The sequence below is a fragment of the Fulmarus glacialis genome, unplaced genomic scaffold, assembly GCF_000690835.1.
Source record: "Fulmarus glacialis isolate BGI_N327 unplaced genomic scaffold, ASM69083v1 scaffold16950, whole genome shotgun sequence".
NCBI classification, from domain to species: domain Eukaryota; kingdom Metazoa; phylum Chordata; class Aves; order Procellariiformes; family Procellariidae; genus Fulmarus; species Fulmarus glacialis.
Genome location: NW_009185957.1, coordinates 33,363 through 47,659, shown reverse-complemented (window position 1 = coordinate 47,659; position 14,297 = coordinate 33,363). Strand labels below are relative to the sequence as shown.

The 14,297-nt window shown below is 36.1% G+C and overlaps 1 protein-coding gene across 1 annotated transcript in view; it reads right to left on the bottom strand.

The window, feature by feature from the left end:
* Positions 1-8,669: 8,669 nt before the first annotated feature.
* LOC104082620 (spondin-1-like) overlaps positions 8,670-14,297 on the bottom strand; it is a gene marked incomplete at its 3' end in the record, with an annotated part of 38,982 nt that continues 33,354 nt past the window's right edge. The window contains exon 3 of the mRNA XM_009585857.1: positions 8,670-8,803. Coding sequence (XP_009584152.1) covers positions 8,670-8,803 — 134 coding nt within the window. The remainder of the gene's footprint in view (positions 8,804-14,297) is intronic.

Sequence of the window (14,297 nt, the reverse complement as noted above, 5' to 3'; positions counted from 1 at the left end):
GATAAAGATATTGAACAGGACTGGCCCTGAATGAATCTAGCTAGATTTTACAGGATTACTATATTAACTGTGCTGCAAAAAAGATTATTTAGAAGAACATAAAATTACAAGAAAATCCATTTACAACATACTTCAAATTCATGTCCTCCCATTGTGAAGTTAAAGAAATAATATTAAATCTATGAGAAAGTGAAACGGATTTTTGTTTTAAATGTAGATGTGTTTAGTCAGTAGATCCAGCAGGCTGCTACTGTATATATTAAAATGCAAATACACATTTTTACAATCGAATATTAGAGCTGCTATAAATATAGAAGCTGTATAGAAATGCAGAAGGTTATTCTTCCTTCCTAATACAAGTAAGCTTTCTGTGGGTGTTTAGCCTAAAAAGTGAAACATAGGGCTGTAAGTTAGTTACATTGCAAAGTTTAAATTTTTGTCCCATTTGTTTTGTAAAAAAAAAAAAAAAAAAAAAAAAGCTGGACAAAGAAAACATTTAAATTATTTTTAAGGAATTAGAATAGTGCAATACTAACATGTAATCTTTTCTATCTTGCAGTGTTTTATAAAGAGTCACTGGCCTCTAGTTACTTTTGAGAAAACAGAGGCATTGAAAAATTAGTTGAGCTGTATATGATAACCCAGTGTGAAAGATAGGAATGGACCCAAACCTACTCACTTCCAATCTATGTCCCTAGCCCTAGCACATTTCTGTTACGTCAACTCCTAAAAGTGAAAAATAGGGAAAAATGAAAGCAGGTCAAAAGAATCGCATATGGAAAATCAGTGCATTTTCTATATATCAAAGGTTGTATTTGTTCTAAGGACTGTTAGGATGTATAGAGATATCTTCGATTGCTATCTTAATTGTGTAGAAATACATAAAGTTTCTACATAAAATATTTTATTTAAGCTATGCACAAAGAAATATTAAGCTATACTGTTATTATCTCTATCAAAAATGAAGTTCAGAAGCTACTGCAGTTGTCATGTGGTAGTTAACTGGAAGATACAGATTTATATTTTTTTAAACTATTAGTACAGGAATTTTGATCATTTCTCTGCATGCAGAAGACATTAATTCTACCGGGAAAAATCAATATAGCTATTTATAATATAAGAACTGTTATCTTCTATTGTTCCATAAATAGCATAGAATTGTTACTGAGAGCCCTTGCTAGGCAAGGAAGGCAGATTGTTCTCTATTTTTCCTTGGCCATTATATTTAGTCATAATGGAAAGCTTTCAGTAAATGCTTTATAACTGTGCTCAATTGCTCCAGTGTTTAATAAACAGTCAGGTAGAATTGTTGACATGTAAGTATCTGGACAATCGCACAGGAACACTGAAAGGATAAATGGCAAAGACTGAATAACAAGCTTAATATCCAATTCAAACGAGCAGGGGTTTTGTTGTTGTTTATTTTTACACTTTGAATATTTAGAGGCATAATTTTATAGTGAACTCCTCATAGCTCTTCAACTATGTACTAGGAGCTCATCTGCTTCAAAATAAACAGTGTGATTTTTCAGTAAGTACAAATCCACGAATCTCTTTTTCAAGAAATATAACCCATAAGTATTCAGGAATCCTAAAAGAACATGTAAAATCATCATATTTCACATGTTTTGTAACAAATAGGACACATTTAAAGAATACATCCCATGTAAAGCATTCAAAGAAACAGCCAGTTAAGCATATGGAAAAAGATTTGAGCTATGTATTACTCAGGTAAGTATCCCAACAAATCGAGGAAAACTGCACATACTGGGTAAGTACAGCCTAGCAAAGCAAAGAAAATGTTTTAGTGGTGAGAGCATCAGAGAGGAGCAAAGAATCTACCTACACTGCTTAATCACCTTAGTCTAGTAACCTGAATAACTTGAAACCTTGTCCCACCTCTCCCTCTGCCACATCACAGATACTGATGAGGAATTTGGGACAAGCCTGAAAAGTAACACACAAATTTGTCAGCTGTAACTGTGCATCATTCTGTTTTCTTTATTGTTTTTTAAGTTCAACTCTGTGATCATCTCTCAGATGTTCCTTTTATATGACTGGCAACAATTTCGGAAGAAGTATTGTAGCTTCCACCCATTTAAAGGAGTCTAACTGACACAGACCCACTCTGTAGCTCATTGACAACTGGAACTTCTTTCTGATAGGAGTAAATTTGTGCAACTTGTTTTTGTGATAGAGAATCATAATATCAACCCTTTTAGTAAGAGAGATTAATTCTGAAATGCATTTCATTCTGACCATTTCAATTTGGCATTTCTGATAAACAGTTTTCTTAACGCGGTGTTATTGAGTTGGTCATATACTAATTTACACGCCACAGAGCTGCTCTTGTGTTTTGTGGGTTTTGTTATCCAGATGCCTTGTGCTCTGTTTCTGGCCCAAAGACTCCCTGGTTGGATCTCATCATGAGTTTTGAGGGTAGAGAAGAGATTTGGCTGCATATCAAGACAGTTTCAGTGTGTGTATGTAGTTATGAACTCATGGGGTTTTGTGACATTTGGTTCCTTTGCATTTGGTTCTTCTTTTAGTCCTTCCAACATCCCATTACAGTGTAGCGTTTACTCAGAGTGAGGTGCCAAGTGAATGAATATTATGCTTGAAGTTAAAGAAATCAAAAAGTACATGTTCAAAAAGCTCTAGCTGGAGTTCATTCGCCCTCAGAGCTTTGAAGGCTCAAGAGCAAGAGGACTGCCAGAATCCATGCGCAGGTTGGAAACTGAGTATTGTATCCAAGGCATGGACTAGAATTTGTCCTCGTAGGTATGATGGTTTTGCTACAATAGCACAACTACCTAAAAGATATTGCCAATACATACTTGATATATTAAATATATCATACTTTTTATCTGGAAGACCGCAATTCTTTAAAATTCCTTTACTCTTTTTTTGACTACATGCAAACAAAACCCAATGTAATTAAAATCATGAAGATAATTACATATGCAGAAAAACAATAAGTTTCACACTTTTCCTCAAAAATTATAAAACATTTCCCTGGAGATGGCTCAGAAAACATTTGCAGAAACAAACAGCAGAGATATGATGACAAATACAGTGGATTTCTGCAAGTAGTAATGGTAATAAACACTATTTACAGATACCGGATTTTAATTTGTTGGTTGTTTAAGCATGATATGTATAGCAGAAATAAGTAACTTGTCAGCAAGAACTTTTGTTACATTTACCACACAAGACACCTCCGTTGCCTGAGAACTCCTTTATTCCATGAGCCAATCAGAGAACTGTGCTTTCTTTTCTAAATGGTAAATTGAATATAACTTATCTGCATGTGGCCATCATTTACTACATTAACAATTAATCTCAGACTCAGTGAAAATCACCAAATGCTAAAGGAGGAAAAGATAATTACCATCTAGCAATACTTGACTCTTCATGAGATTTACACCAGCTGACAGATTTAATCAATTTGGATATCAACAAGATTCTCCCTACAATGAAATTTTAGTGTGTGACAAACTAAGAAAATTTTCAAAATTTTCTTTACTCTTTTTCCGTATCACAGAATTCTAAAAGTACTTGCAGAAAACTATTTTGTTCTGTATTTTCCATCAATTACACGGGTCAGACCTTTACCTGCTTGTTCAGTACCACAGTGAACTGAGACACATTATCTTGAGGAATACAACTAACCAGTTGAATCTAGAAATCTGGGGCTAAAAAAGTCCTAAAAGAGGTGATTCTCCATCACTGCTAAGAAACTTCTAATAAACATTTATTGTCTTTTTTTTTGTCAATGGTGTAAATCACTTATTGAAATCCATATTTAAGACTCCCCTTGTTAAACTAGATAAATCTCCATTAGCTGTTTTTTTTACAGAATTAAGCAGTCTCTGAATATTAGCTGTCAGATATAAAAACAAAAAAAGGCACGTGTGCTATTCTACTTTTGCTGAAAAGTAGAACATGCTAAACCAAGCATGACAGTCTACATGCAGAAAAAAATTTTTTTGAAAAGTTAAAACCGTTTTCAGACTCACTTGTACAAAATATTAAACCAGATTGATTCAAACCCCTGAAAATTTCTCCACTTCCATGTGATGATATAAATACCACCAGGCTCTACCACTGCTCAATTGTCTATATAATTAGTGTTTATATAAATTGCACATAGCGAAAATAATTATAAATATCTCTCATGGAAGTTTTAACAGTAGGTTTTCAAAGATGCTAGAAAGCAAATACATTCTGAAGACCCCAGAAATAGTAAATAAGTTTTAGAACAGAAATTTTTATCAGAAGATGAAGGAAATGACCTGGTCCTCCCCTGCCATATTGCCACATGGCACCATAGTGTCCGACCAATCACAAGGAACAAGGGAAAGTAAACAGGGATAGAAAGATTAAATGCTGCATCGTGAACATGAAAACAAGTAGACTGCGCACAGCATGACAGCTCAGAATGGTCCAAACAGATATCTTCAACCATAGAAGCGAGAAAGATACTGTTGTAAGTGCTTTCCTGCTCATGCCGATATTTGGGTAGCTTCTGAAGCTAGCACAGATGCTGAGGCAGCCAAGTGAATCCTTATTGCTAAATAAGATCCGAGTGCATTCTGTTGATTTATCTTTTTATAACAACTTTGTTCCACATAGCAAAACTTCCTATTCAAGTACCTAGTGCTGTGATGAGGCTGACGACACTATCTGGCAGTCGACGATGCATTCCATTTCCATTAGATCATTCTAAAAATCAAGGTGCTTAAAATCGTCTTGCAGTGTCTGGGGCCACCCCCAAAGTGATACGCTGTTTCTCCATTTCATCCACCTGCAGAAATTACTTTAAGAGCTGGTATGCTGGAGCCTGCGTACCTTGCTACAACTGGATTTAGCTGCACAGTGTCCCTAGCATACATCAGGCAAGCAGAAAGAGGGCTTAAAGCCTGAGGGTCTCCTAAGCAATGTGTAACACCTAAGCAAAGTCATCTGTCTTGTGTCTTCAGTGAGACTCACGCACAGGCTTAAATGCTTGGACGAATAGAGCCTCAGCTATTGTTTGCACCCCAGCAGTACATTCAGTACACTGGCAGTTTCAATAAAGAGTCTGGAAGGATTCGACCCTTTAGGCTATTTCACTGTCATCACTTAGTGGGAATGAAGAGAATGGATGAATTGTTCTCGACTAAGCAATTACAGTGCAACATCACATGTTAATCCACCTCCCTCTTTTTTTTTTTTTTTCCAATTCTAAGTTTTCACACAGAAAGAAATGTTTTAGAAAGCAAAGTAGTGATGATAAGTCGAATTCAAATATATGTTAATTCTCCTAAGCTTTATATTTTGCAGTCACCCAGAAAGCTAGCATTACACACATATGTGCTCATGCCAAAAGATTTAGCATCCCTTGCTGAACCCGGGAGCTACAGATTAGCATTTGTCTGTGTCATGTTGTGCTTGTCACAACCAAACTGATCACATGCACTATGCCTAGAAAGCATTGAGAAGACTATTAGCCAAATGCAGGCAATCAGGTGCTTCTATCAAAGGTATCAGATTTCACAAACCATGAAAAAAAAAGTTCCCAAACCTCAGTAGTAGTCCAAGGAAAACTTCCTGGAAGTCTCTATACTTAATTATACCATTATAAATCTAAAAAGCCCCAATATTTGGCACTAAAACCATAATAAGTTTTTATGGATCAGCTATGTTTAAATTGTGACTTCATTTAACTTTTCTACATATTGAAGTCAGTAGACCAGGACATAATGAAAAGGAAGAAGTATATCCTTATGATTCAGAACAGGCTCCAAAACGCTGCAATTCTGCTTTGGAAATTCTGAAAGAAAATTATCAGATAGCCTCCAAGGACTGAAACAGATAGGTATTGATAATAAAAAACTATTTGCACTCCCATCACACACAGAAAAAAGAAAAATACAGAGGGCTTTTGTTTCCTCTAAAGTTCAAGGTTTCAGAATTTTTCCATGATGAGTTTGGACTTAACTATTTATAATAGTAACTGCTTTTAGACTTTTGTTTTTATTGTATCATTAAAGCTCTCACAAATGACAGAATAATTTTGAAAATTGTATCTAACATTTCTATGCTATTCTATGGGAGCTGACATAAAGAAGGTTTATAAAGAATGCTGACTCTAAACTCTAATTCAGATGTGGTCAAAGCTTTACATACAAAAGAAAAAATGTAAATGTTAATGCCAAAACCACATCAGTAATTGCTATGTATAATGCCATGGAGAACTGCACCGCAGCGCAAACAAATGCCACATTATGATGTTAATTTCTGGCATCAGCAACTCATAATAATGTTGACTGTTTCATTTTTTCTTTGAAATGTCCTCAGGAAGGGAGCAATTACTTACCCTCTGAGGTCAATAAAGCAACCATTGGGAGCAGCTTTTATTTTTCACGTTTTTTACTGGAACGTACCTAACAACTTCCTTTCCCTTTCACCACCACTTACACACCTAAGATACCCACACACACTGTAAATAAGCGGTTATAACACCAAAAATTTTTCCTTTCCCCCGTGAACTTCAATTTCTAAGATGTTCTTTTAGCTGCCCAAACAGATTACGGGAACTGGTGCCAGTCAGCTAATCTAACTCTATACTGGCACTTCATTGTTTTGTTGGCACTACTGATGTACATCCAGCAGCCTGAGAAGGTTGTATGCCGCTGATTTAATCTGTACATTCTTTAAGGCAGTGACAATGTCATACTTTTGTGTGTATAACATCAGAACTGCAGTTCTGACGGTGTTACTTTTTGGATTCTCTCTTGAGTTTTCTCCAATAATGCAAGTACTTCACAGTATAAAAATCAGAGTCTGTTGAATATCCAGCATGACTTGACCAGCAGAGAGGAGAGAGAAGAAACATTTATCAAGGTTCCCGCAGTTGGTGGTATTTTACTATATTCCTTTGCTGACAAGACCCAGGCAGGCCCCTAAACCAACTTCAGCCACAGATGTTTAAGTTTCAGTGAGAAAAGTATAGGTCTTGGTTCATTTTTTTTGGTAATGGCAATTCTACTTAGGACAGTAATGAAAAAAAAAAAAATCCATCAATTTGTGTTGTTGCATGTCATTACTGGATTAAAGTTTTAATCTTGTCTCTTTAAAAGGATGAATAAAACATCATCACCTTATTATTACACTACTGAAGTGGTAAGTGTCTCAAGCAATATTTGTTAAACAACTAACAGGGAGGCAAGCAAATAGCTTTACTGATAAACAGCTCAGCAACACTGACAGAATCTTCTTGATTGCTTCTTGAAAAATTCCATATATAAACTTTAAAACACAACCTGTCTGGCCATCCAGCAAGCAGCAGGCTTCACAGTTTTCACAGAATCACAGAATCATTTAGGTTGGAAAAGACCTCTAAGATCATCGAGTCCAACCGTCAGTTTGCTGCAGTCCAATGTACACTTGTCTGCCCTGAGCTTAAGAAGAGACTGTAAGTGTATTCTTGAACTGCTTCAGTGCATATTAAAAGAGATGATCTTAAACAAAATTATTTTACTGATATTGAGAGGCAGCAGGTAGAAGTGCACTGCCAAAGATTTGAGACTTCCACAGCCAGTGTCAGGGTTGGGGCTAGATCACCCTCACAGATGTGGAAGAAGAAGGTGTTTATCCCTTGTGCCAATCAGCAAAAGGAGAAGGAATTGAAACACAGGGTGAGAGGAGGGCAGCCGTGGACAAGTTTTGCCGGTAGCAATTTTGCAGCCTGTTCAGAAATCAGTTGCAATTACAACAACACATTTTCCTGAATTGGCCTGAACTATCGTCAGCCCAACCTTTGTGCTAGCATCTTCTTAAAAGCCTAGAGCTGTTTTGTGTCTCTAAAGGCAATCCCCAGTACTGACAAGACTCTGAAATTCTTTGGTCTACTGCAGGGCACATCTTAGCAATTGCAAATTATCCCAGACATAGATTCAAAGCAAGCAAAGAAATCCCGATTGTCCATGCATATTTGACCAATCTGTCCTATTAAATATGACAAGCAAAAGGAGACAGGACAATGTTTCTCTGGCAGTTTCCTCTGATACTCTTCATAGTAAGAAGTGACTCTAGGTTTCTACAGACAAATGAGTGGCCCTAAAGCAAAGTGCACCTACATAATCTTACCTTTTTCTATTGCTTAAAAAGCATGAATACACATGCTTTAGAAATAGACTGTAGGAGTAATTGGAAAACATCAGTAGAAGATCACTGGCTCTAAAATGAAAGCATTCACCTCTAAACAAATAGATCTGGTTTTACTGATAATGGTCCATTTAGAAAATCCTGACTCTACAGAACATTCCTATTATTCATCTCAACTAAGAGCCTGTTTTCTACCTGAATCTCAACCAGACGGATGCAATTTTGATCTTAAAGATTCAGAATTTTTAGATTTTTAGGTGAAATAAATGGCTGAGAGCCTACAAAGTTCAATTAGGGTTACCAATTCAATGATTACTGAAGGCTTGGAGTAACTTTTGAACACTTGGGCTTTAAGTTGCTAACATTTAACAGTGCAAGTAGAACTATCCTTCGTCAAGAGTGTCAAAGGAGAAAAAAGCATCTAAGAACTCCAGTAGTTCTTAATCTAATAAATATTAGATTTATTATTAACTGAATTTTACTTTAAAAGTTAGTTTAATGCGCTTTAAAATACTTACTTCAGAATTACACAGCCTGTACCGGTAGGAGGAGCCGTCCAAAACACTTGAATGCGTGTCCTTCTTCTAGGTGTGCTCTCAGTAACAGCAACAGGACAATTACTCATGAACTGTGTTTCTTCTTCATCTATGATCTAAGGAAATACAAAGAGAAGAACGTGAAAAGATAAGGACATACATAGCCAATGTCTCTCGAACATATTTTGCCAGTTCATGTTTTCCTTCAGTGGGATTATTTATAATACTCCCTGCTTAGCTCAGCACTACTTTGGTAAATTTATTCATAACATGCAGATCACTCACTGAAATGAAAACAAAAAGCCTACAAAATAAAGACAGAAGAATATTTCAGTTCGAGGTGAACAGAAATTAGTCCTTTCTGAGCGTGGCTGCAAATAATCTTTTTTGTAGATCCCGATTACTGGAGCTTCCTGTAAATGTTAATGAACTGAAAATAGTAAAAGATGCATAATTTCTTTTTTTTTTTTTCCACTATGGCAACTGGTTAGGACAGATGGAACATGCTAGAGAAGAAGGATTTCAGTTTGTGTATTTTTTGTTTGCTTTTTAATCTAACCTTTGTTTAAACAATATTATTCTTCAGGCATCAAAAGAATGTCCAGGTCGAAAGAGGTAATATATGAATCATAATCATCTATAATTCAGAGACCATTATTTAGTCCAATCTGCACACATTTTTGCTTTTCTGTTTGATTGAGATTTAACAGAAAGGTCTAAGTGGTATAAGTCAACACAAAACCAGAGAGGCTGATTTGGAACTGGTGGTGTTCTAAGGATTTTACTCAAAGGTGTCTGTGACAAAACAGCTTTCTCACTGCATATGTACTTCATGGATTGTACTTGAAGCCTTCTGTTCCTCAGATCTCAAAGAAAATTCATCAGAAGCTGCCAAGTTTTATTTGGAAACAGGCAATGCTGTGACATTGCAAAATTTCTTTTCAAAATTACTCAGTGGTCCACTTTCATTCGATGAAGCCACAATTCACACTACATTGGGTCAAGATTCAGGCAATGAATTACAAACCTTACCATTTTGAGAAAGAAGTCGTATTTATCGATTTGTAACAAGACTCAACTCTGAAGGAGCTTTTTCAGAATTCTGGTTCTAATAACACACACACTTTTACCAGATTATAATAATAAAAAAAAAAACCTTCTGGCAGTAAATATAACTTTAAACAAGGATTTTGACAAAAAATACTATTTTACATTCTGAAAAAGTGGCAATATCTATAGTTTGAACAGATCTGCTTTAGTGAGCAGGCATCCACGTTGTCTCACTCGATACCGCCAGTATTCCCAAACATTTTTAGCTGAGCCAACAAACATTTCTGGTTTTCCACAGCAGAATGAAGGGGCACTGGCCCAGAGGAGTGCTGAGAAACTCTATTCAGCTGTCAATAGGGTAATGGTTAATGAGTTTTAAATCTAAAGCCATTAATATTCTTCAACTATTTTAACGCTTCGTAGAATCTGTGTAACTAAACACAATGTGTACAGCTACTACTTTGCTAGATTTTAATTAACGTGAAACATTGGGAAGCATGGGATCTAGTGTAGGCTTAAGCTGGCACTGCACGGTTTATACTTCCACTTGGTACAATTTAATGCACTTAACTCGAGTGTCAAGAAATCCCTAATCTACAATTCTGTCTTGGCCTTGTATTTATTCTGTCTGCCTTATTCCTGCAACAGTAAAATAAAGAAATAAAACTGTTTAATTATCTCTCAGAAATGTTGTCTCAATTATTCAGGACCATATCAACTGACCTTTTATCCATATCTCACAGCAATTCATTCTCAATCAAAACCCAATTTTGGTGGAAGCTTTGAGTGAAGAATGGGTGATTTTATACCATCTCATACAAAATAAAATAGTATTGTACGTTATATAAAAGCAGGATAATTCCCATTGAAAGGGCTCTTAGGAGATTATCTGAAAGTTCTTAAAAAGGACAGCTTTTCTAGAAAAACAGAAATATTGCAAATTACTGTACAAGTTACCCTAGCTCCATATTCTCTTGTCAGATGCAAACTGCTGCTGTAGTATCATAACTCACATCCTTGGATAAAAGCTTTAAAAATATGTTCAATTCAGGTCAAGAAAGATTAAGTAATTACAGGTAAGTGTAAATACTTTACAACTAACAGATAAAAGCTATTCAACAATGATCAATGAACCTTTCACATATGTTGATTTTTCCAAATCTAGTTTAGCTCTTGTCTGACACAACTTCATCAATGAATGTTTCTTGAGAAGCCCAGCTGAAATGAACCCTTGTTCTTGAAGTACAGAGTTACTATTTTCAGCTAACAAGAACTTAGCTGCTTTCATATCCCTAAATATCATTCCTCCAACAGTCATCACTGTAGACCCCTCTGTGATGCATTTGCATGTTAAGTTAATTCTTGTCTCCAGGTGAGTCAATCCTGCTTTTTCCCCCACCAATGAATGGAATCACAAGGAACACCAAAACCAAATCCAACAACTAATATTTAAGGAAGGAGTTGTGAGCAACTGTGAGTAGTTATTACAAGTCAAATTTCTGGCTACTGCAAAACCAGAACCTGAAATATTTGTTTGAGTTCTAGACAGTCATTAGGTTGGAGCACATCCATGCCCTTTTCCAGTAGCAATAAATGAACACAGAAATGCAGACATATTTTGCACTTCTATAGCCTACCAAATTCCTGCAACCCAGCAAGTTATGAATTTTCTCAAGGAATACAGATGCCTATAATGAAACAATTTAAAAGTTCTGGTTGCATTTTAGAACATTGTCCTGGAAGAACAGGAAGTGGTGGAACCTCAAGGCTACATCACAGTTTCCTGCATCACTAACCATCAAAGCAGTAAGATTTATGCAATAAGTGTCTACTGGGAAAACGTGACCATAAAAGAATAAGGTCCTCCAAAAAGAGTTCCTCTGAAAAAAAATTAGACAGAAGCTTTCTTAATAAAGACCCCTAATGTTGACAGAATACAGAAAAAAACTACTAAACTACTCCTAAACTACTCGGAAAAACTCAAATGCCAGTTGATCTGAGAGGATTGGAAAAAAAGTTATTTTAAGATATTTTATGAAACTCAGAAGAATCATCCAAATTCTAGGAGTTCAGATAAATATAAACCCATCTCAAATATATTTGTTAAAAAGATGGGGTTTTTTCCATATCCATTGAGGCTTGAGTCTTTATAAAAAGTTCTTAGGGGCAATACAGAAAGGGTTCACTACTTATACAATAGGATTCCAAATGACACAATATTTTAGCGTGGTGGATGATATTATTGCACTCACACATGACGCAGGAGAAAGCAATAGCATCCTGGCCAACTTGGGGGGTGGGGGGGAAGCTATGTAAACTCTGAAAATAATACAATCCTGATTTTTCTTCTGGAATCAAGTCAGACCACATAGGCATGAAGGAAAGAATTGGCAGGAAAAAGGCATGCAGATTAAAATGTAGCATTTGCAAAATTATAGCTTACTAAACCCCAGGTTATCTGTAATGGGAAGCCTTACATTTTCAGGAATGGGCCAGCAAATTAAGTACATGTTGGACAAAAATCCTAAAAACTAAAATAAACATTTGGCTGAAGAATCTGAGGTCTCAGAGGGGAGATCTCTATGTGACTAATTCTTTTGAATCCACAAACGCAATGACATTAAGTCTTAATGTTCTATTTAGATTTTGGTGTGGGGTTTTTTATTATTATTATTACGATTGTAATATTTTTGGACCAATTTATTCCTTCAGGGAAACCAGTGTAAATCCTGAACAAGACTCTTAGAGTTAACCTGGATTTGAATGAGTGTCACAGAAAGTAGAGTTTGGCAGAACTTGGGTAAATCTACAAACATGGAAGTAAGGTTATTAAAGGGAGAATTTACCAGCTCCAGGCTCAGTCTTGCATTCTTTGCATATTCCAAACACTGAAGAGGTTGAGGACGAGTTTGGGTGTTCCTGAAAAGCAGAACTGGATAACTGCTTAGTTGTTAAACAGATGAATGAGTGGTTTTCTTTTCTCAAAACTGGAACATTTCATGCTGAGTGATAGAGCTTGCTATCTGTTTCTAATTTCTATAAACTGTTAGTCAAATAAACTAAACGAGGCAGTTATCCTCCCTATTGTTAAATTTATATCAGGATTTAAAAAAAAAAAAAGTCAAAATGCTATACACCACAAAGAAAGGAATTAGTATCAAGTACAAAAGGAGATGAAGTTACATAAATCCTCTACTGGCTTGTGTCCACTTCCTTAGTTTAAACTACTGGCTAGGATCTTCAGCACCATTTCTTGTTCTGTGGACACATCATCACTTTCCACCCACTGAAACAGCTGGAACAACCAAGTTTAAAAAAAACCAACAGACAAAGTTCACAAGATAAGCATTTTTGTGGGCAGTTTTCTTCTTTGGAAGACCTAATACGGAGTCTGACCTCCAGAATGTTGCAAAACTATCTTCTCCTTGAGGAAACTTTCTCATTATAAAAAGAACATTGGGTCTACAGAATGGTAATAATATTTGGCCTTTAGGGATTAATCTAGAACAGAGCTTATTATATGGAAGAGGAAACTAATGATGAATAAAGTCAGTTTAAAAAAATCTACCTCAAAGATACACTTCACATAACCCATTTCTTTGAGTAAAGGACACAGTATTTCCTTCAAAGTCTGTGCTTAGAATCAGAAGAATCAGAACTGGAACTTTTTATGAAGTGTCAGTAATCAATCCTGATGCAGACTATTATTCAAAGCTGTATAGCACTACCGAGCACTGCTGGGCTCTCAGTAAGATTTGCCATCTTTAGCACTGCCCCTGGAGACTGGAGTCGTCTGATAACTAGCCACACCTTGGAGCACTGGAGAAAAGTGTGCAAATCTACTGAAGAAAGGCATTGCTAAAACACATTTGTAGATTATCACTATGTTCTGGTAACTTCTAGCACAGACTTTACATAGATGTTATCTGAGCACAGAGTTCATCAAGTAAAGATGAAATGCACTAGATGACATGATGGTAAGTTCTGTGAAAGCAGTACCAGCACAAGTTATACGTCTCTCCACCTACCTGCCTCTGTGTGTCCATCTACCTGTTCGTTCTTCATCCCAGACACAAGGTAGCTGGAATCATGGGGGGGGAGCTGGAAGGTTGGGGGGGGGGGAGAGGGGGGAGAAGGACCCTTCCAGTTCTACAAACAAGTATGATGCCAGACAGTCAGATCAAGTCTTCAATGTATATTAGCAAAAAGAGAGGAAAAAAATAAAGGATTTATAAATCATCTTTCAAGATGGAAAAAAAATAAAACCAAACCCCAAACATTTGTGTGTGAGATGTTCTAAGGAAAAGTATTTGAATTCTGTCCAACTGTCCTTCTCTTCTTTAAAACAAACAATTTGAATAGCGTGTTCATTGCAAAAAAGGCTGTGTTGGATAACCAAAGGGAAAAATAAGCTACTGAGAGAATCTTGTCTGAGAATCTTACGCATTAAAGAGTCCCAAAAATTTTTGCTATCAAGAATCTTATAGTCATACTGTACTGCATGTTGCTCTTTAGTCTAAACAAACTTAAGAGCTATATTACACCTATTGTAGGCCAGGC